General features: G+C 41.6%; 3 protein-coding genes across 34 annotated transcripts in view; 1 reads left to right on the top strand and 2 right to left on the bottom strand.

Annotated features, from left to right (window-relative positions):
• Positions 1-633: 633 nt before the first annotated feature.
• tspan33a (tetraspanin 33a) lies at positions 634-5,332 on the bottom strand. The gene is made up of 8 exons (XM_085769313.1): positions 4,997-5,332; positions 3,234-3,291; positions 2,897-3,024; positions 2,427-2,501; positions 1,852-1,947; positions 1,574-1,702; positions 1,317-1,478; positions 634-1,214 (listed from the first exon to the last, which is right to left on the bottom strand). Exons 1-8 carry the CDS (start codon positions 5,096-5,098, stop codon positions 1,113-1,115), a joined length of 852 nt encoding a protein of 283 aa, XP_085625439.1. The 5' UTR covers positions 5,099-5,332; the 3' UTR covers positions 634-1,112.
• Positions 5,333-6,352: 1,020 nt separating this feature from the next.
• On the top strand, positions 6,353-9,858 carry LOC146962614 (uncharacterized). Of its 2 annotated transcripts, XM_085769474.1 has the most exons (9): positions 6,355-6,471; positions 6,703-6,905; positions 7,155-7,265; positions 7,487-7,582; positions 7,666-7,776; positions 8,062-8,182; positions 8,351-8,563; positions 8,658-9,690; positions 9,749-9,858. In XM_085769474.1, exons 1-8 carry the CDS (start codon positions 6,453-6,455, stop codon positions 9,653-9,655), a joined length of 1,872 nt encoding a protein of 623 aa, XP_085625600.1. In that variant the 5' UTR covers positions 6,355-6,452; the 3' UTR covers positions 9,656-9,690; positions 9,749-9,858. The 2 variants fall into 2 exon arrangements, with proteins under 2 accessions (XP_085625599.1, XP_085625600.1); XM_085769473.1 differs by having other exon boundaries at positions 6,353-6,471; positions 8,658-9,858.
• Positions 9,859-17,862: 8,004 nt separating this feature from the next.
• The window catches only part of cacna1c (calcium channel, voltage-dependent, L type, alpha 1C subunit), a 188,444-nt gene continuing 182,913 nt past the window's right edge, over positions 17,863-23,393 (bottom strand). For 29 of the 31 annotated variants that reach the window (XM_085769171.1, XM_085769175.1, XM_085769173.1 and 26 more), the window contains 5 exons: positions 23,267-23,364; positions 22,979-23,075; positions 22,607-22,715; positions 22,102-22,270; positions 17,863-21,925 (listed from right to left, as the gene is read on the bottom strand). In XM_085769171.1, the coding sequence (XP_085625297.1) occupies positions 21,368-21,925; positions 22,102-22,270; positions 22,607-22,715; positions 22,979-23,075; positions 23,267-23,364 (1,031 nt within the window). In that variant the 3' untranslated portion in view covers positions 17,863-21,367. The remainder of the gene's footprint in view (positions 21,926-22,101; positions 22,271-22,606; positions 22,716-22,978; positions 23,076-23,266; positions 23,365-23,393) is intronic. The other 2 variants (XM_085769205.1, XM_085769204.1) reach the window with 1 other exon arrangement.

Here is a 23,393-nt window from a genome sequence, read left to right as displayed (position 1 = left end):
ATCTGTCGGCTCACTGATAGGTCACACAGTACAAACTTGGCCTGTTGCAGTGACTACATCAACAAGCAACTCAGGCGCTCACACAACTGTTTTCTTTAGTGGGAAACCCAGGACTCCCCTCTTCTTGAGTTTAAACAATGGAAGAAGAAGAAGAAGTGAGAACAGGATTCAAATGACGCATACAGGGCTTAAAACACACCAACCACAACCACAACATACGTTAGTACAGAATATGAACTATGTGATGTGTTTGTAATGGCAGCCTACGCCCCACAATGTCCAGGAGCTCTGCAGTCATGCAGGCCGCCGGCTGGCTAAAACGCGAGCAGGAAATGACATCACGTGCAGCAAAGAGGTCTCGCCAGGACAACCAAGCAGTAAAGCCAGACATGGCCGTGTAGAGGAGGGACGGGCCACTGGTGTGCACATTTCGCTTTGGAGCTCTTGTCAAATAAAACATGTTTATTATACTGTAACAAGGATACAGAGCATCCAGAGGTGAATGCTCTTTTTAACACGCAGGCTCATGAAAACATAGACAACTAGAACACAAGAGAATTTAGCACAAGTATTTTATCTATAAAGTTTAAAAATAAATGCATATTTTAGGACACACAGTTTTCAAAACATGAATAAAAATAATGTGATATATTTTCCAGAAAGTGTCGAATCATCTCACAGGTTTGTAAGAATGAGCAGCAGCACGGAGGCGACACTCTGAAATGTTGGTTCATCATTTCCCTTTTTTCTTCAGGACAGCTCCCTCTCCAGGTTTACATCCCAAATAACAATAAAAAACAGACAAATTATTTTTTTTTAAATGCATTTTTGTAGGTTATACTGACTGAAGTTCCTCAGTAAGGGTCAGTATAATTTCCCATCAGCCCCTGCTTGGGAACAGCTACTCTACTGTAAAAGGTTTGGTAAATGTAAGTGCAGCCTCTGTCCAGTGGAGGGCGACAGAGTCCTCTCTCTCTCTCCGTCTGGTTCCTTTCTCATCCCAAGAGGAGCCGAACTAGACTTGAGCACCAGGATGCATGGACGGTTCCGCTCATCTTCCCCTCGGCTGCTTGTATCACAGTGTTGGTCATCAGGATGTGGTCTGGTCGGGGTCAGCTCCACGGGTCAGAGCGGTGTTTCTGGTTGTAGTTCTGGAGCTCGATCTGGTCTTTGATCTGGTTGATCAGGATCTGAGAGAGGAGGATCCCAACCAGCTGTAAGGGAGGAAGACACACACACACACGTAGAGTTCAGTGGCTGGCTACGACTGTTACCCTCTTCTCTCCCAGGCCTGTGTGCTGATAATGTGTGTGTACCTGTGGTATGGCCAGTCCCAGTGCAATACCGCCAAGCAGGAACATGTTGCTATGAATCCAGTTGACTAATTTATCTATGCAGCCGTTGGTGTGGATGTGTTTCCCAGCGACTACGTAGTCTAAATCCTGCATGTCCTGGCCACACATGGTGTTGATAACAACCTGCACGTATAGATAGAAAATCACAGATAAAAAAACACATTAAAAACATTTTAAAACACACAAAAGATTACAAGCAGAGTCAGTGCAGAAATGACCTTGTCTTTGGCTATGATACAGCAGGAGAAGGGGACAGAGCAGCGCTCTCTGCTGGGGTTACTGGCGTTGCAGTTGAAGTACATGTTGTTGGTCCAGTCGTTGTACGCCACACCACCACAGCAGCCAAACTGAGGAGACACACACATTTAAGATGGAGAAGACAAGAAGATGTTTCAGCTTCCCGTGTGTACGGCTACAAAAAAGGCCACAACTACTCTGAGAGATGAACGATGATGATCTATGTGGCATCAAGTCTGTCTCTGGACTTAGTCCTTACCTCCATCTGACCAAAATCAATAAGGTTTTGCAGATCAATGTCATCTCTGTAGTGGATGATGGCCTTATTGATCACCTCAGTCACTTTACCCCGAGCCTTGGAAGAGTATGGGGAAAAAAAGTTGAGAAAAATTAAAAAAAACAAAAACAAACTACATGTGGAAACAATGATAAAGAAATATTTAGTTCTCAACAGTCTGACAAAAGCCTATTACCATGTTCATACTAGTTAGTTATATCCAACTTCTTAATGGTTTCCTGCCTCAAACAAAATTTCAAAAGGTAAAATCACATCTAGCTATTACAGGCACAACACAGCAGGGGGCATCCTTTTGTTATTCTAAAAAGAAAAATCAATAACAAACAAATAAGATGAAAAAAACAAAACACGCAAACAACAATTATATCAGAATTATTTGGTTGGTTATTTATATTTGACCATTTCTAGTGAAGCTGCATCTATCTTTATTCTTTTCAAGCTTTTTAATACATTAGACATCTGAGAAATTCCTTGAACTCCTTCTCGCATTTAAAAAAAAATGTGCCAGAGAAAATACTTAAATATTGTTTCTGTACCGTATCAGAGAAGACAAAGCCCAGGATACCAGCAACAAGCTGGAGCATGAAGATCACAGTCAGGGAGATACAGAACTGAGAGAGAGAGAGACGGTTACAACACTGATCTGTTTTGCATTCACTCTTTAGAAACTGATTCAAATCATATCCAGTGACTCCATGTAAACAACTGGTAATTAAATACTGATCTGACAGTTTGTAACTTGTACTGAGTAAAAATCCTTTACAACTCAGTAAACAATGTATTCATAGCTCTGTTTTGACTCATGTTGACTTTGTGTGTTCAAATCTAACCCATGACCCCCATTGTATGTTACACAACATGTCTTTCTGCACTGTTTCATGCTTCAGCCCCCCTCCCCTCCCCCCACGATAAATAAATAAAAGTAAAATAAAAAATTAAATAAATAAAACAAATAAAACAAACAGTGTATTAACGTCTGTTGATTGACATGCTCCTCCTGACTTACTGTCTGCAGGAGGCAGATGTTTTCCCTCAGGGAGCCCACGCAGCCACAGAAGGTGAGGAAGAACATGAGGACCCCCACCACCATCAGCATCACAGCGGGGTCCACTGACAGACAGGCCAGAGCTGCCTCTGATGTAAAAAAAAACAAACACAAAGTTTGAACATGGATGTGAACACAGTGAGTCTTTTCATTAGCTAACAAAGAAAAAAAACCTTTCAGACAGAAGCATAGGGACATTTATAGAAGTTTGTTTTTCAAGCAAACATGAAACATTTGATTTATGAGATGTCAAACAACACAGATTTAGAGAGTGTTTTCCCACAGGATGATTATTTACCTGCGTGTTTCATCATGCGGGCATACACGCCGATAGACACCAACACTAAGGCAATGATCTGAGGAGAAGATAACACATAATTAAATTGACTATTTCTTTACATTTAGGGCATTATAAGCCTGAGGCACAGAACGGGGGAAGAAACATCTAATCTCTATGTTTGTACTTGTCAAAGGAGTGGCACCGTTCGACAGAAAAATTAATCACTATACCAGGAGTGATGTACAGGAATTGAGTCATAGACGAGACAGTTCTTGCAGACTTGGCCTTGCAGGAATCTGTACCCTTCCCTAAAAAAATAAAGACCCTTTCACTCAGTGCTCCCAGGCTCAATAGAATAATAGGGAGCCCTTAGAAATACTCTTCCCACCATGAATAAACCATATCCAGTTACCACAGACACTGCAGCCTCTCGTTGCCTGAGGTTTAGTTTCACAGCGAGTTAACTAGACATGACACCTGAAGCAAGCAGGTGGCTTTTTTTGGTGGAAAAAAACTAATGAATTCACATGTTACTTTGGTGATTTAACTGATATGCTAAGATTTTCTTAAGCATCCTCGTAGCATATGTTATGAAATGAAACTGGACTTTCCAAGGAGGTTTCCTACGATTGCAGACAAGACAACTGCACAAACTTGCAGTATTCTGGTTTGTCCTGTATGGAGCTTATTGTAGCCAGAGGCAACAGAAACGACAGCAGCACATTCCACGTTGAAGAGCTTCAAGTTTTTACACAGCCTTATGCTTTGTACATGGCCACAAGTCAGATTCATGGCTTGAACACAGTTGAGACATGTTAAACATAGAAAGAGAGTCAAGAAAAGCTCAAATTCCTTTGATTTGATTTGTCTACTTCTTCTTTCTCCAAACACTCTGCAGGTTTAAGCTGCAACAGCAAATCAGCTCTAAAAATGCTGCTAAGAAATCTCCTTGTGTTACAGTCGCTAAGCACCTGACACTGAAACCCACTGATATGAACTTTGCTTTGTTTACAGGCCACTGCTGAGCTCTGCTGTTCATTCACACTCAATTTTTCACTTTTAACGTCTAACTTTGTGCAATTATTAACAATCCTCACCTGCTGTGGCTGTGAAATGGAAAATTAACTCATGTGCCATGACAGAGATCATGTTTCCTCCAGTCAACAAACTTCAAACACAGATCTTCAAGGCACAATCAGTGTTTATCAATGAAAGGTTTGTGTTTCATGGCAACTGTCAGATGTGGTATAGTACTGTACTATAACAAACCACAGCAGTTTTGTTGATTGTGTGTGTGTGTGTGTGTGTGTGTGTGTGTGTGTGTGTGTGTGTGTGTGTTTTATTCATATGGAGATGATAATGTGTTTGAGCAAAACAAGTTCTGAGCTGAGCGGGGGACGATAATCTGATACATTCCTGATTTGCAAAGAAGAAATAACACTCGGTCACTGTCCAATGACAGAGCAGCAAACACCTGGTCTGTGTGTGTGTGTGTGTGTGTGTGTGTGTCCACCTTTCACCAAAGTTAAAAAACAACTCCAACTCAAACAAAGCAGCCCTGTTCTCCAACTCCCAGCAAACAAAACCTCACAGATATGACACTTTCAGACTAAACAGAAGTAGCAAACACATCATGTCACATCCATGCCCTTAAACTCAGTTATTATTTATTACAATACTATTTAGTGCTAATAAGTGCTAAGAGCTTATAACTAAATATAGAAATGTTTCTGTCCTTTGATCTTTAATACTGATCATTTAAATAGCATAACAACACTCACCCAGAACAGAAAATTAAAAATGAAGAGTAGATATTTCACAACTGGGCTGACAAAGGAGTAGTCCTCATCAGACCCAGGTGTTCCCCTGCGTCTCCCTCCCATGGCGACAGGTATCCAGGCGTCTAAAGCCAAAGTTTGCGGATAAAATGAGTTATCTGTAAGAAAACAGGTGTTCCGGAGGGTTAGAGCAAAGACTCTCCAGCATAGTGACGACGAGGAGCTGCGGAGGTTCCTGTAGTTTCCCCCTGAGCCGATACGCACAGCCCCGCAGTGACTGCTTAGTGGTTACAATCTGCCGCCAGCGCTGTCTGCTGCTGCTGCTGCTGCTGCTGACTGACTGACTGACTGGGCGTGTAGGAACTGGGTGTGTTGGCTTTGTGATCATATCATACAACCATGCAGAAGACCTGCATGTGTTTTCTATATAATCGTTTTTGTCATTCATTAAGTTTCAAGTAAAGCACAGTTTCAGTTTAGCCGTCATTCTGAAAGTGAAACTTCACCTCAACATGATGGATTTTATTAAAAGTGTCTGTTTTAATCTCTAAATGCATAGGCTACATGTTAATCAGTAGCCTATTATCAATATTAATTATATTACAAAGCACGTGAAATTAAAAACGTTAAGTTTTTCATTATCAACCTTTAGCTGAGATTTACGATAGGCTATATGAATAGCCTATATGAATAGCCTATATGAATAGCCTATGACAAATAATTTATATATAAATATAGGCCTATATAAAGGCTAGATTATTTTTTTAAGCACAATATAACAAACAATAGGTCATGTTTCTTTTAGTTTCAAGACGTGAATAATAGCACGCTTTTTCTTACTCCAGTCATTTTCACATATGAACAAAAAAAACACATTTCATAAATCAAATGTTCATGTAGCCTGGTCCTCCAGATGGGCTACCTAATTTTATAAGGTGTGTATTTTGTATTTTGTATTTCAGGGGAAATTTAGTGTCTAATGTAACACTGTCTGACTAATTATTAGTCTATTGCATGTGGTGTCTACTGTCCAGATGATTCATATGCTATATTTCCCTGCTCATTCACACCTGTTGACAAATGATGAATATGGGTTAACAGGAAACCTGGGAGGGTTCTTCAGATGTGATGGGTTAGAGACTGTGCGCCATCTGCTGGCAGAAAGTGCTATGTTCATACTTTGTATAGAGTTATGAGCGTATTATACACACGAATAATTAGCTACTCTTATCAAGTCCTGTTCATATTGTTTTTTCCCTCGTATGTCCATCACATCGCCATGTTTATCTTTTTAAGACCAATATTTTGAATTTTATTTTGAAGGAGAGCGCACACCACACGCACGGTCGTTTCCATAACATCCGGTTTACCCGGAAGTTCAAAGTGTGTTGTCCACTTCTGTACGATGAGTGCGAAAGTGGTGTATATAGTCTTGTTTCGGCGGTTTTAAACCACAGAAATGGCGTGGAAAAGCAACGGTTTGTCTTTTCAACTATCCCTCTGGTTGCTACTATCATTATTTAATAATTTCAGCGTATAACAGAGTTATTAGAACAGCAGATAAGGATAAGCTAGCTAACCGCTGCCTTGGTAACAACAGTTGTGGACAACTCGTATGTAAATGTGTGTTTTAGCCTCTGTAGAAGAACAAAACAATCCATTTCAGTCCTTTCATTGCAGAACACTAATGTTTCCATTGCTGTTCGCAGGTGTCCCTCTTCCCCTGAGCTCCTTACACCTCCTGGTTCCTCCAGTCAGGCTCATGTCTGCCTTCATATGGCAAACAATACAGCAGCACAATGTGATGCAGTATGATAAGCTGGTGGACTTCATCAGTTTGGTGACAGAGATCGTCCCAGAGCTCCTGAGTCCACTTCACAGAGTCCAGCTCGTCGTGGGCCTGAGAGCTAGGGTGAGGGATCACTGTGAATGTGTGTTTACATGTGTATGTTAATACAAGCTATATAGGCTGCATGTAGGCTCTTAGGTTTCCCTGTCTGGTTATATAAAGTACTGATTAGATTAGAGACCTCACCAATGAAAACTAACAAAAACACTTTCTTTTCTGTACCATTTAATCATAACTATTTGTCTAAGTCTTTTCCCTGGTGTGTCATGCTCTTTTGAGTTACCTGTGTCTCCTGCCTTTGCCCATCTGCAGCTGGTTCTGGAGCTGTGTCGCGATGATGGCGTCGCCAACTTGCAGGCCATCCAGAGCCACCTCGATAGAATCCATACCTGTAGTATTGAAGTGAGCTCCGCTGACCAGATGGTGAGTTTTTTTTAAAACAAATCCAGAGCAAAACATGGGCAACACACATTTATAAATCAAATGCTAGACTTTTACTGTAGTAACTGACCTTCTACCTTCTAACCTTCAACTAACCTTCAATGAATACAAACCTGACATAAAATTCAGGGGACAAATTTAAAAAGATTCAAAGTGCTTGAAATGTTTCCAGCTTCATTGTTGTTGATGTCACATCTTGACAGGCCAGCAGTGATATCCTGAAGACATCATACACCAACTTTGCCAACCTGGTTCAGAGCCTTTTGAATGTTCCTTTTGAAAAAGAGAGCTTCTTCAAAGTGAGTCTACCTCTGGAATTTCATGAATAAAGTATTTTTCAGTCACCAGCCATTTACAACAATGATAATCTAACACTCTCTAGGAGGTTTTTCCTGCAAACTACGGCTCTGCTTATGACCAAAAACTGGAGCAGCTGGTGTCTGAGCTCCTGTCCAGGCTGGAGCAGCTGCTGCCCACACCAGACCTGCAACAGGTACTCTCTAAATACTGATTTGATTTCTTTATTTCTTTTCGTACACGTAAAAGGTAATCATAATTATTATTATTATCATCATCATTTTGTTTTTAAAGATTAACACAAAAACTATAGACTGCTACATGCACATAATTATATAATATGAAAACACCAATACATTTTTATTTCTAAAAAATCCAGTGAAGTCACAAGTTGTTCACTTATTGGTCACTTGTTATTTAATTCTCTACTTTTTGTGCTTCATTTATGCATGAGTCTTTGTGTGTCTCCTCTGTGTCTCAGATAGCAGCGTCGCTCACTGACACAACATCTGTGTCAGAGGAATTTGGACAGCATCTGTCTGAACCCATCGCCATGACGACGCTGCTGCTTCATCACAGACAACTGGGCACTCTCAGCACTGGTGAGTCTTAACTAAGACGACCTTTTCCAGAACAGAACAGAGGATTCTCAGCAAAGAACAAAAGGAGCAGTTTTCATCACTTTCATCACTCTCATCATCACACAGTAACTTTTTTTTTTTTGAATAACTGACTCTAACGTGAAAAATGTTGAATCCCTTACTCCACAGCTCCATCGAGCAGTGAGGAAGACATCCTTCTGTCCATGTTGGCCCTGCCCCCTCAGATTACAGTAGGGAAGTTCACCGAGGCCTACAGTGAGGAGGATGATGTTTATGACAATGAGCAAGAGCTGCCGGCGTTGAAGTATGTAGAAGGAGTGGACTCAGACGGTCAAAGCTCAGACGTCACTGCGGACGAGTGGTTGGCAAAAAAGGAAACAGGTGATGACAAAAGCAGTGACAGCAATATACCAGAGAAGACCTGAAGGCTGTTTATGTTTTCATACTAATGTGCTGTGTTTCCTGTTGTTCCCAGCTCCTCTGTCGCGTTTATTCATCTGCCCTCAGTGTTCGTTTGCTCACCGGCAAAAGAGGAAAGTCCAAGAGCACATCCAGAGGGAGCACCAGAAATCAGCTCCCATTCAGAAGGTGTGTGTGAAAAGACCCAGAGCAAAGACTCAGCTGAAAAGTAAAGAGCTCAATGCAGAGAAGAAGAAAGATAAACAAAAAGAGAGCGTTGAAAAGAAGCAGGAGAGAAAGCAGAAGAAAGACAATGTGGAAAACAAGAAATGTCGAAGACGGAAAGAGCGAACGGGAGAAGACAAGAGGTTTCTGAGCACACGGGCGGTAAATAAAAACTTCACAGAGGAAGAGACTAAATGTCCGACATGTGACAAGGTTTTTGAACATCCGAATCAACTGAAGACGCACGCAAAGCTCCACAGTTTCCGATACCACTGCAGATTATGTGATAAGGGATTCACCAGCCCATCAGGGTTTTACCAGCATCAGAGACTCCACAAGAGGGGACGAATATTCCCGTGCAGCCAGTGCAACAAAGGATTCCTGTGCAAGTACTCGCTCCAGAAACACGAGCGGCTGCACCAAGGCCCCTCCAACCTGTGCACCATCTGCGGGAAGAGCTTCAGCAAAGCGGGCCTGACGAGACACGTACAGATGCACAAAGGGGAGAAGAATTACCTCTGCACCACGTGCGGTAAGTCGTTCTTGTCGTCGGGGGAGCTGCTGCTGCACAACCGCTCGCACACGGGCGAGTTGCCGTACACCTGCACCCACTGCGGGAAGGGTTTCTCCTGCAAGAGCCACCTCAACGTGCACACGCGCTCTCACACGGGCGAGCGTCCGTACCTGTGCTCGGAGTGCCCAAAGCGATTCCTCACGCTCAACTGTCTGAAGAGACACACGCTCAGCCACAACGGGGTGAAACCGTTTAAATGTCCAAACTGTGACAAGGAATTCTCTCAGCAGGGGAATCTGAAAAGACATTTGGCAACTCATAAACCTGACACATAATATTAACTTATTTTTTTCACCTTTTTTGAAAACCTGTACTGAAATGTAATGTTAAAGTATTTGTAAATTTAATGTTAAATTTACAATTTGCAGTGATGGTGGATGGCATTTCATTGCTCTTATGACAAAGTCGAAGTCAAAGTTGTGTTTTTTGTCATGTTTCGAGAAAAAACTGTCAAAAGTAAAGAATCTGAAACTCTGGATATTTGCTTTGATTTCTTCACTGTACGCCATTGTCTAACAAGACAACTCCTGTGGGAACATTCAATTCACATTCTCTCTTTAGAAAATCTGTTTACACTTAAACTTTATGTGTGGGGGTCCAGAAATCAGGCTGGAGCGAAGAAAACCTCCACTCACCTGTAGATTTCAAGGGTTGACTCACAACAAACGCTGGGAGACTTTGTCTTGCATTCAAACCACTGCTAACTCTTAATCAACATCAACATCTTTGATTACAACATGAAGTAAATGAAAGGATGGACAAATCTTGAGAAAATTTCACATCTCAATGGGAAGCATGAAACTAGACTAAAACCTGAGATTAGTCCTATGTAAATATGAAATAAGAATGAATCAGATGTTGATATCAGGTTTACTCTTATCAGACCCAACTACACCCTACTACGCCGCGCCTAAAAACTGGCTATAACAATAATTTGTATAAGATAGACAGCCTTGTACATTGATGCATGCATATGTGTGTGTCCCTTTGTGTGTAAGTGTGTTACATTCAGTAGCTGTGAAAACACCAGTCAAAACTGCTACATCTGAATATTTTTCTGAACATCTGCCATCAGGTTTTAGTGACTTAATATCAGAGCTGGCATTGCATGCAAATGTGAAATGGAAGTGAAAAACAGAGCTGTAGGAAATGCAATTTATTTGCAATTTTTTAATAACATCATTCCTCAGATAAAAATGCAATGTTACAGGAATATACATCAGATATTAATTTAAAACTTGCTTTCAAGGGACCATACAGTCTAAATATACTTTTTCCTTTTTTATTTACTGGTAGCGTGCGTTATAAGCAAGACAGACTCTGTCACCAATGACAGACTGACAAGTTACAGATACAAACTGTACATTACTTATTTACAAATCAACTTTTTGTTTGGTTTTTCTTTTCACTTTTTATTGAAAATAGGAGTAGAAAAAGTGATTGAATTAATATTCAGATTTATTTCATTTGTATTCTTTCTTTCTAAAATCTAAAATGAAATGAACCAAAAAAACAAAAAAACAAAAAAAAAAAACAAAAAAAATCAAGAACTCTCCTTTAGAAAAAAGAAAGAGAAGCAGAAGAAGAAGAAGAAGAAAGAAGATACGGGTGTGTCAACTGTGAGACCATGCAGTCTTCACTAAGGAGACAAATGGTAACCGAGGATACCAAATGATGTTGGGCCAGTGTCACTTAGCAACCTCAGAACCAATGAAATCCCTCACAGAGTTGAGGGGCAGTGGCTTATGTTAAAGAACTCAGTTACAAAATGGCCACCTGCCTCCAAAGCTACCGCAAGCACAATAACACACTCTAGTTCTTTTTTTTTTTTAACCATAAATAGTGCTGTTATTAAATACTACATTTAACAGTAGCGCCACTACTAATATTACCACAAATTGGTCTCTGTGTGAACACCTCTCTTTCAGAAATTAAACTCGAGGATTAATAACAGACTTCTCTCCGACAGGAAAAACAAACAAACACAAACAAACAGCTCAATCCCATCAAAGGCCCTTAAACACTTTGCATGAGTAGTGAACGTAAGACTACGAACGAGATCGTAAGACACTACTGACCGGTGGAGAAACGAGCCGACACACAGCCCTGGTATTTAAATAAAGAACAGAAGAGCCTTCGTTGCTGTATATGGAGCTGTGGATCCCCTGCCATTGAATTATCAGGCTGGCAAAAGAAAAAGAAAAAAGTCTGGATAAAGAGTGTCACTTCATGATGCATTTAAGCCATGGAAGAAAACACTGATGATGTACATGACACTGTCGCGTTCATTAAAGCTGCATTTGGCCACACAGGCGTGAGAGATCTGTTTGTGATCGACTCTTTGTGCTCTAATGTGGACTTCTCCACCTAAAGTCAGGGTTTATGAAGATCCAGTGTGTCAGCAAGGAGTTAAATCCAGATCTGTCATGTCTGTGATAGTCAAACACTACGATTTTCTTCCGTTAAAAGCTGCTAGGAAATAAAAAAAAACAAAGGGAAAAGCCAGTTGCCTGATTCTAAAACTTCCAAATACTGTGTCCTACATTCAAGGGATGACACTGTTGAGATAATTATCATTCAAGGCGCGATGTAAAATAGGTCTTTTCTGTGAAATTAGAGAGGAGGAGCAGACGCGGGGAGACCGAGACATTCATAGTTCGACTAGAGGATGAGAAGGTCTGCATCGTAAAGCTGCTGCCACGCCCCTGGAGCTGTTAGCTGAGGTCAGATCCTGAAGAAAAGTCACTGATTGAAACTGGAGCTGGTACAGAAAACCCAAATCTAATCATCAGGCTGTGGGTGCAGCACCCTCCGTGGTATTCTCCTATGTGCAAACTGGGACCTCCATAATGATTTAGACTTCATATAAGAGCGTAAAAGACGACAAGAGAAGGACTGAGTGAAATACAAGGCTTTCAAGGCCTTTATAATACTATCTAAGTTCACATAGGGGTGCTGCTGCAGTTGCTGCTACACAATGGGTGAGTCATATCAAGCTATGTCTAAATCTATTGGGCAAGCAAATCTCATCTACCTGCTTTGTTCACCAGGGGCTCACCAACCCTGGGAAAAGAGGGAATAAATCATCTTAATCATTTTCCTCCTCACCACCAACAACCCCTCCAACAAATCAAACTTCCCTGGGTGAAGACTTCACATGCGTCTATGAGGACTGTCATGCTATAAGACAAGAATTCAAGTCATCGGAGTGTTACTACGAGCTAGTACAGTGCATTATGCAAAAAGGATTGGATGAGTTTGTTTTTTCCAAATACTGACTGTGGTTTTAAGTGTTTTCCTCAAAAATCTTAACGTGTATTAAAGTCAAGAAGAATTTTTGAGCCCCAAAAAACAATCTGATGTTTGGTTTCATGATCATAATTGACCCATTAAGCTCCAAAAAAAGGCTGTTTTATTGAATACAATGCACAACTGTATTCTGTTACTCTTTTGAAACCCTGCTTTTGCATTACACTCTACTAATCTACACTCAAAGGAAACTTATCGGTAACGACTTCTAGTGGAAACATCCAGCTGATGGTGAAAAACCAATGAAATGTTTGTCCTTTGGGTTTCAAATACTGAAAATGCCAACATGTGTGGAGTTAAAACAGTATGATGGCACCTCCAAACCTGATCTGAGCTAAAAGAACAGGAGTTCTTTTCATCCTCTGCACAATCTGGGTCCAAACTATCATTTCATATCTTATAATTTAGATATACTTTTTTTCCCTAAATATAATATCTGAAATAGAAGATAGTTGAAATATAAACTTGTGATTAATAATATACTCCCTCTTTGACTTTCTGTTCAAATTTCCAAAGCTTTCATCAGCGTACCACATCAAAATAACATCTGTACAATGGGAAAACATGGAGGTGATGCGCTCCACTTTCTCCTGCAAAGGGAATTTATGTTTTCATTCCATCTAATTCGATTAATTAGAGTCCTACAACAACAGGTTATGCTGCGTTCTTTTTACCTAGAATAAAAGAAAAATAAATCTATATTCAAAATAGTCCTCTTAAAATATTTTTGTCAGGATCAAACAATGATCAATGAACATTTCAGTTTACAAGAAAATATAACTTACATCTGTTGCGACAATGGAGATCTGAGCGACCAAGACAGAGAAAATAACGACTCTATTCTCCAGCCTCACAACCTCTGAAATGGATAAATTACACATAATCTGTGTATAGCTTAGGTTAAACACACAACTCTAACACTTTATAATACTCTTCTATTTAATGTCTTGTTTATACTGAGCAGCTCAATTATTCACTGTCATATAGCAGCTTGTCAAAAGAAAATCAAAAAGGGTCAGACTCTTTTTTGGGATTTTCTCACTGTCAAGACGACATCAAATAATAGTTGGCTACTTTGTTTTACTTCCTGCTCTGCACCCGATGCAGATGAATGAATTTCTCTTTACAGGTGGAGTTACATTTCCTCCAAATCTGTTCTTGGAAGAAAATAGAAAAAAAGGACGCTACATGGTTTTCATGGCTCAAAGCATAGAGAGAGAGAAAGAGCGAGAGAGAAGAGAGAGAAGAAAGAGACAGAGAGAGAGAGAAAGAGAGAGATCTAGTCCTTGACAGGTTGAATTTTTGGTTAGATGTCTGTAAGAGCTTAAATAAATTATCTGAAGAAGTGTACAGTGTATCTATATATATATTTATATATATATATATATGTGTGTGTGTGTGTGTGTGTGATTCGCTGATGTAGGACTAGTTCAACAGAGACAGGTCTCTCTGTGCTACAGTAGGAAAACGTCCAGACTCTGACCTGCACTGACAGGTTGCTGGTAGGTTACATCTTTCAGCCTGTTCCACATAAACATTAAACAAAACAAAACACTGTGAGTGAACTTTTCAATTGTGGATCTCTCTGCTGCTTCAAATTCAACAACTGGACATCATCCTGACCTTCAGTCATTGGGTCTCCTATAGATTTTCAAAATCAATATGTCACTAATTACATTCCCTTTCTCTTACTCTATAACATTCTGGTGATTAAATATTATATATTTGTATATATCTTCCTATATATGGTATATAAAAATATACAATCATTGGCTAGTGGTGAGACAAAAGATATTATCATTCACATAGGACCAATACTTTATACCCTTATAGAGAGAAACCCATGCACATTTAAAACACTACTTGAATATATGATTCACCATGTCAGACCTTTGACCACCCTGAAATCCAAACATGATGAGATACAATTTTCTAGTCATAGATAAAATCGTCTCCATGCGACACTCTTACTCAGTCCAAACACCCACGGCTTCCCATTGTCATCAACCGCTAACAAGATTGTCATCCGTCAACCACAAACTGAACCTGTACTCTTATCGCTTCTGTTGCTGGAGAAAATGATTGGAAATTGATCTGCAGCCTTTTGAGGCAGAGGGGTGTGGTTCTTCTAGCCAACCAGACCTTATCAGCTTGATAATCAGCCTGGCTACAAACCATCTACAGTGAGACAGAGATTACGGGGACACACACACACATACAGTAGACCTTACTCATGGTATGTGTACTTTTCATACTTATTAGTTCAAATACTGTGTTCCAAGTCCATATTACATACAGTTTTACTAAATACCAATCTCTATCCTATGTATTTCTGCAGTAATCAGCATATTTATCTGTTACTAGTGTCAAGAGGCCAGACACATTATTACACAGTTGGTCAGTTTACCATGAGGTGTACATGGAGGACCTCTTGTGTCGAAGATATCAATAGGATTATTTTATATAAGACCGAAAGCGAAAATTAAATCTATGAATGAGTATGTGTGAATTAAAGTATCCAGAATATTTAAAGCTTGACTCAAGATAACCTGGCTTCTGCTGCCTTAAGTACTGCCATTCCTCTTTTTGTTTTTATGCAGTTTCAAAACTAAATGTTTTTAAAACTAATATTTTCTGCAGCTGTCCTAAGTTCAGTTTTTACCATGTTGAGTTTACTTTATGCAGTGACTTTTTTATGTGAACACACTAAGCATGTAGTATGGAATTGGGACACAGTTTACTTTAACCTGTCAGTATCTATTTTCATGACTTTTTATCACTTGATGCCTGAATACATCGAATAAGGAATAATGTGTGTATACTATGTGTAGTTCCTGCCTTTAGATTTGTTTTTCCATCAGAATGTATCAATATACTCTGCTATTTATGGGCAATTTGGTCCATTTCATACAAATAATTCCCACTGTTCTGTTTCCACATGTCAGCAGACGAAAGGGTAGAAGCTGGAGACAAAGTGCGACAAGAGACAATGGCAACGCATACACAAAGAATCAGCGACACCTGTCTAAACCGTGGAGTAAAAATACTGTAGTTTGACATTTCTCTCATGTTTCAAAAATCACATAAACATGAGCTCTGTCCCTCTGCGGATTAAGAATCAGAAAGTAAACTAAGTGTCCATAAGACACAAGATATGCGAAATCACCTCCCAAGTACCCCTCTGCTGCTGTCCACTGTCAAATGTTAATTTAGAGAAGAAATACCGACTTTAATACACTGTATGTACACTAAATAGAAATAGCTACTCTGTCGTAATGTGATATGATACTTAACCTGATTAAAGCAAAAACAACTTCAAAACCTGGAACGTTCAAATGTCAACATGTGAACCTCATGCAATAGTGATGGTACAGCCACGGAGCTCAATCCATTTAAACACTGTAACTAGAAAAAAACAAGAGAAAGGGATACAGCCAAAAGGTATCGAGTCAGGGAGGAGAAGTTGATCACTTTTGCTGTTGAATCTAATCTGTTTTTCACCCTACATCTCCATTGTTTGGATGTTAAACCACGAGCAAAAGCCCTGATCTCAGGTCACTGTCTCAATACACACTTCTGACCGCAGATGCAGATCTGACACCCTCACAGGAGGAAGATAAATAGTTCTTTACATCTTTACTATACCGCACTGCAATGCACCTGATTTCAAGTATGTCAGGTTTCTCTGGCAATGGAAACCACTGAGTTTACTTAAAAATGTAGCAAACAGAAAATAATACATCTTCATGATATTGATTTTTTTTGTTTTGTTTTGTTTTTGTACTTTCACAAGTATATTTACTCCGGGAACCTTGTATACAGTCATAGTTATTGCATTGTTTTTGCATATCTTGTGGGATGTAGGAGTACACCCACTCATACTGTTATACTGCAACACAACACCTCATAGTTCATGCTAACCTATACAGAACTAAAGAAAAGAAAACTGCAATGTTGCTCCACTCCACACGGGGGCACCACAGGCCTCTGAATCTCTCTCCTCAGCATTTGAAACCGAAGAGCCTCCAAACACAAACAGCTGGCACTTCTGATATGCAGGGTTACTCTGTGTTACATGAGTTGAAAATATAAAGTGACAATTATTGGGAGCATTAAACTAAAGGACTAGAGCTGAGTAATTTCTGAGCTCATGTAGGCCTACGCGTTATTCATATTTATTTGATATTGAACATGGTGAACCCTTTAGTAATTACTGATAATTCATCTTAAGATAAGAAAAAAGGAGATCTGTTATGCAACCTTGTAGAAACTTTCCCATGATATAATTCCTTGATTAATTAAGGTAACGATGGCCATTCGTTATGTAGCTAGGTCTGCACTTGATGATAAAATGGCCGTTAGGAAGCAGATGCACCACAGTCGCAGCTTGGATACAACAACCACTGCTTTACAGTTCAGGTGCCTGCAAGTTAAAGTTATCAGTGAGGGCTTAGACCTAGGAGTCTTCAGGTTTATCAAGTAATTCAGTAAAAAATAACATAAAGGAATCCCTGTTTTCTTTTAAATTCAGGGTTACCTAAACCTAACCTGGGCTGATCCAAAGCAGAAACTGAGATTGTGCAAATTGTTAAGGGTAAAACACTGAAGAATAGACTCTGCCTTGCACATACATGAACATCCTTGACTATATCATGTACAAACTTTAGATTAAAATCTGCTCATGAGCGATCTGATGTAGCCGGTTAGCTTATGGAAGGAAATCAAAGGCGCCTACTTTGATGAGTTAAATTTAAGTGAAAGGAAGAAAGGAAGGAAAACATGGTGAGGCCAAAAGATCCTGGGTAGGAAACAAAACATCAACAGCAACAGACTAAATGTCAGGGAGGGTACTCCTTTGACAACACAGACTTCTTCAGGGTTTGCAGTATGATCATAACCACAAAACAACAACAGCACTGCCACTAAAAACACATTCAACATTCACATTTAATTTGCATAATAATGTCAGAAGTCTGTTACTGGCACAGGATGCAGTGTATGGCAGTGTGTTCATGCATACCCTTCCCTGCCACAAACCTGCTCTGATTAACATGAACGAATGAGAGCTCAGCAGTGAGACCTTCACCATAAATTAAAACTGAAAACTAAGATAGTTGTCATGTGATAGTTCTGGGTGGAGACAGTTCACTGAATTTCTTTTATGTGGCAACAATTCTTAAGTTTTAGAAGCTCCATTTAATTTACTTTCTTATTTTTCTGATGTTCTAACCAGATCAACTTTGCTATAACTGCATGCGAACATTGGTCTGGTAACATAGAGACTTTCAGTGCTCATCTTGACTTTGCATCAAGATTGTGGTGGTGACAATAGCAATAACATTTTTTTTTTCAGTTTTAAGTGGCTAGTACAATTTCTCATATAATATTTTGTGTTTAATTGATTGGTTTCAATATTACAAAGTAACTGGCATTATAAGAATAAATGTAACATCTGGTAACAATGATGTGAGTATGATGTTTTCTTTGTTTTTGGAGAGAATACAATAGCAAAGTGAGACCTGTAACTTGTGTAATGTACTGAGGCCTGAGTACCAGACTTGGCTATGGCATACAGTAGCCATACCTTATCCCAAATGAACCCAAACTATAATCAAGGGACAAAACTGTAGTTGAGAGAAGTCAATTAGAAGATGTCAACATGCTACCTAGAATGAATTAGGAAAAACTGAAACAATGAAAAAATACACCAGGAGATCTCCCATGACACAACTTCCCTCTGACAGTTTTCTGATTTATATCCTCTAATTAATCACATTAACCAAAAAAAAAAAAGAAAACAAGAAAAAATCTTATTAATTATCAGTGAATCTCCTGTTTGTATTATAATTTTCCAGTATGGAGTTTTACCAGTAAATCACATTACAGACAGAAAATGACTTTATCTCTAACAATGCTTATAAGACAAAATGTTTTGTGATATGGCCACACCTCAGATACAGAGATGTGATTTAGAAGTCTTGCAGCATCTGTACACCAGCCCTAATAATTCATTTGGAGTTTTTACTACGATTAAATGATGAAATTATGTGATTACGGTGTGTTACAGCTGAGCTATCAGGGCGTCATCACCCCCACCCCCCAATCCCACCCCAGTTCATTCACGAGGCGTCACTGTGGCAGTACGAATTTGGTGCTTCTACCATTCAGAGCAACCATCCATGATGAAGTAAAAAGCAGCAAATTGCCAAAAGGCTAGTTACCTCCTGGCCAAGCTGCAGTGCCAAAAACTCCATCATCGCTGTAAACCTAACTGTCACTCTGATGTCGCTGGAGACCTTGAGGTTCACTATCACTGAACAGACGGATGGAAAAGGACAGTTTTTTTCAAAGACGGAGCGACTCGTGGCTCTGCAGCTTGGCTAAAAAGTAAAAACCGTGCTAAAGAAATCACAAAGCTTTGGAAGCATGCCTGTCCATGGTAACCCTGTGTTAAGGAGGCCCATTATCACTCTCTCGCTCTCTCTCTCACTCTCTTTCTCTCTCTCACACACACACACGCATACAAACACCCCCACATGCGCACACACACACACACATCATACTTGTAATGCTACCTTAATTTACTGTCTAGGCTTAAAATCAGCTTTTTAGAATACATAAGTAACCAGTCACGCACAGGCGCACACACACACACACACATTCAAAGACACACACAAATGCATATCCTCACACACACACACACACACACACACACACATACAAACGCATGTCCCTCACACATTTTTTTCTCTTCTGGGAAAAATAAATAAATAAATAGATACAATCTGTAAAAGGTGCATACTGATAGAGAGAAAGACCCCCCCTTTTAGATACACACGCTATCTCATACACTCGTTCACACACATACACACACACACGCACAAACCATCCTGTACTAAATTGCAGACACACACCCACACACACAAATATAGTTATACACTTGCACGCAAACTCTACGCCCTGCTTCGATACTTAAAACCTCTTAAAATTCTCCTAAAGTAAACCGAGCAAAAAATACATTTATAAGACCAGCACCCCGATTGTGCAAACAAATCAAGGATAAATTAAACCAATAACATCATGAATATAAAACAAAATAGTCATGGCTAGCCAGTTTTGCACAATATTGAACTGTTAAATACATAGTGGGTGTGGTCTGTAGAGAAAGTGTGTGGCAGCAAATCCAATAGGATTCCACGCTGAGAGGAAGAGGAGGGTCTCGGAGAAGGAAGTGAGGTTGATTGACGGACAGATCCTTGTGCGGATCAACGTCCCGAGTCTGTTTTCTTATCAATCGGTCACTCCCGTTCTCTCCTCCACCCTGCCGTCTCTGTTGCCCTGTTCAACACACACACACGCCTTCCCAAGGGCTGAAAAAGCAAAAACCCAGCGATGGACGGAGAGAGGGATGGTTGAACAACCAAAGAGGAAGGGAGGAAGGAGAGAGGGAGGACCGAGGAACGACGAGGTATGAGGCAGAAAAAGGGGGCTCGCTGTCTCTGCTTAGCCACCAAATGCTCCTCCCATTTCCTGTTTGGGGCAGGAAGTGGGCGTGGCCAAACAAGGAAAAGCGGTGTAGGAGGCAAAGCCAGGTCTAGGTGACATACGAGGCGAGTTTGTCTCTCGATAATTGACCAGTTGAAAAATAAAAAGAGCTGGCTGGCTTCCTGTTGGCCAGAGAGTGTCTCTCTCTGCCCGTGGCCCCCTAGAGCAGCCCTGTAGTGGCTGTTGGTCCATTCCTCAAATCCTTCCCCCCCTTGGCTGGGGGTGGTGCGTCACCTTAAGCCCACCCCCAGGCTGGCAGGGCTGTGCTCCAAGGTTCCTTAGCTTTGGAAGAGGAGGAGAAATGAGATTTCAAACAGGGTTTTCCTCGCCCCCCGTTTTACTCAATACAGCGCTTCATCATCAGTGAACCAAGAAGGAGGAGTTGACCTTTGACCTCAAGTGGGGTGCGGTCAGATTTTAATCCTTAACTGACCCCCCCCACAAGCTGGTCTGCTGTCCCCTACCTGGCTTCATGGCGGCCAGACAAACAACAATAACACAACACCAAAGTAGGCATAGGAAATGAAAACAATAAACACACTATGTCAACTGCAGGAAGTCTATAAAAGGACTTCCTGCCTCTGTTGGTTCCTTTCTTCCTTTCCTTCATCAGTAATTTCCTTCATCCCATTTTTGCTTGTCTCTACCTTTCTGCTCTTCACACTTTGAGGACATGATAAAACTGTGAGGCACTTTAGAGACACACTCAGACACGTGTGGAGAACACACGCACCCACGTATACGTACAAATAGAGAAAATCATAGACCAAACACACACACACACACACACTCACACACTCTCACACACTCACACTCAGATAGTATAGAGTATAGTGTGATACACTGTACTACAAACATTCACGCACGTACAAACTCTTTTAAACCAACAAAGTTGTAACCAGGTGTTTAAGATTGCGTCACTGGCCGCCATTGTCCAGAGCGGTCACGTCTGGCAGAGAGGCAGACAGTGTGTGTATATGTGTGTGTGTTTGTGTGTGTGTCTGTGTGTGTGTTGGTTGGGGGGGCGGGGACAGACAGAGCCAGCCGCGGCGCTGTTACCCAGCACCGACAAGGGTCAGTCTCTGATGATGTCAGAGGGGCCAGTCGGCCAATCAAACCCGTCGAACCGACTCCTACAAACTCGTCACACACTCCATATCCTCGTCCTCCAACAGCCCGCTGTTCCTCTGCCGCGCTCCTCCAATCACGACCGAGCCTCTGTGGTGCCCCTCCTCTCTCTCCCTCTCCCCCGCCTCCTCCTCCTCCTCCTCTGGTCCTCTGCCCCCCGCTAGCAGCTCCTGCCGCTCCTCCACAGAGGACGGCCCGTGAATGGAGCCTCTGCTTCCTCCTCCTCCTCCTCCTCCTCCTCCTCCTCCTCCTCCTCCGGCCTCTCCTCCGCCCTCGCTGGGACTCAGGCCGACCACTCGGTCCCTGTGCGTTGCTGCTGCTGCTGCTGCTGCTGCTGCTGTGTGGAAGGGGAGGAGGTTGCCGTTGGGGCTGTGCTGGGAGGTGGAGGAGGTGCTGGACGTGGCGTTTGTGGTGGTGGTGGTGGTGTTGCCGTTGAGGATGTTGTTGGCGGCGTGCTCCATCTCCTCGATGGTCATGTCGCAGGCGTCAGCTAACTCGGCTTTGGTTGCCTCGATGAATGATGGGTCCTGAGCGAAATGACCCAAACCCTCTGATATTAGCACCTGGAGAGGGAGATGGGAAAACGAGGAGTGGGAAGTGGAGGAGTGGCACATGAGAGAGAGCGTTGGAGCGAAAGAGAAAAAGGTTAATGTAGCAGATGAAAATGTTAAGAGGTGGTGGTATATTGTTAAGAATATAATGTCCTCCATCCTGCACACACACACACACTCATACTCACCGCCTCCACCAGACTGCCTGCGCTGCCGTGACACAGCGAACTGGAGTCTTTCCCCAGTAGCGAGGGCACTGTGAGCGACACCGGCCGTGGTGCTCTTTGATTGGACACCGACACGCTGGGGGTCGGACTCGGACTCGGCCCCCGGCTGTTCCCATTACTGTCGCTGTACCTATGGGCAACACATGGGTTTATTAAAAAGAACACAGTGCCTGTAATACCATTCATACTGGGTACTTTGGTTGTGGCTAGATGGCGTACATGAGCTGCAGGAAGTGACGTAGGATTTTACCAAAACTCGTCGAGAACTCCCGACTGGTTAAGTTTAGTAAAACTGACATGTACAGGTGTAAAATAGGGGGAAAAAGCAAAAAGTAAGTGAAGCCATTGGTTGGGTTTAGGCACAGATAAGTAAAGATTGCATGTGTTCTAGGATGTCACTTCCTGCAGCTCATGTACGCCATCTAGCAACAACCGGGTACTTGTCCATGTTCCCAGTTTGTCTTACCAGGGCCCACAGTTGACAGAGGGCAGACTGGTATTGAGCTTTTCATGGGAGTTGGAGCCCTCTAGCCTCAGAGAGGGCACTCGCTGGTAGGAGGCATCACTGCCATGAGCTGGAAAATATACACAAAGATAAGAAAACATCATTTAGGAGACCACCTTATCTCAGTAAGTACCATTACAAAACCTGCAACATGACAGTGAATGAAGCATGCACTCCAAAATTCACTATTCTTGATTAAAAAAAACTGGGTTTTTTTATCCATTACATTAATGTCTGGATGTCTTTTGCTGGGGAAATGTAATGCAATATTTTTGCCAGCACTTGACAAACAAGCTTTTTTGGCTTTTGATGTGTGCACAGGTTGCAGTGTACCTGTGGGACTGGCTGGAGGCGTTGAGCACAGCCGGCTGAAGAGGGTGGGTGAGTGACTCCTTCTTAGCAGAGGACTCAACCCTGCCACTGCCAGCGCCTGGAGGAGGAGGAGGAGGAGGAGGAGGAGGAGGAGGAGGAGGAGGAGGGGGAGGTGGAGGGGGAGGAGAAGGAAGGGGAGGGGGGAAGAGAGAGTCAGACAAGAGCAGGGAGGGAGAATTGAAGTTCAATTTCACATATTTACAACCTGTTTATGTGCGGCTAATTGTTTCTGACTTTATTATATTCTACCTGATGGTGTACAAGGTGTAAGGGCACAGCCGTCTTCTGGGAGACGTCTGGCCTTGACTGTCTCCGGAGACAGTCCAGATGGAAGGACGATCTCCGCTCTGACACCCACACCACACATGTGCAAATA

The sequence above is a fragment of the Trachurus japonicus genome, chromosome 23 (assembly GCF_045865225.1).
Source record: "Trachurus japonicus isolate A0001 chromosome 23, Traja_1.0".
Classification (NCBI taxonomy): Eukaryota; Metazoa; Chordata; class Actinopteri; order Carangiformes; family Carangidae; genus Trachurus; species Trachurus japonicus.
This window is presented reverse-complemented; position numbering and strand designations above follow the sequence as displayed.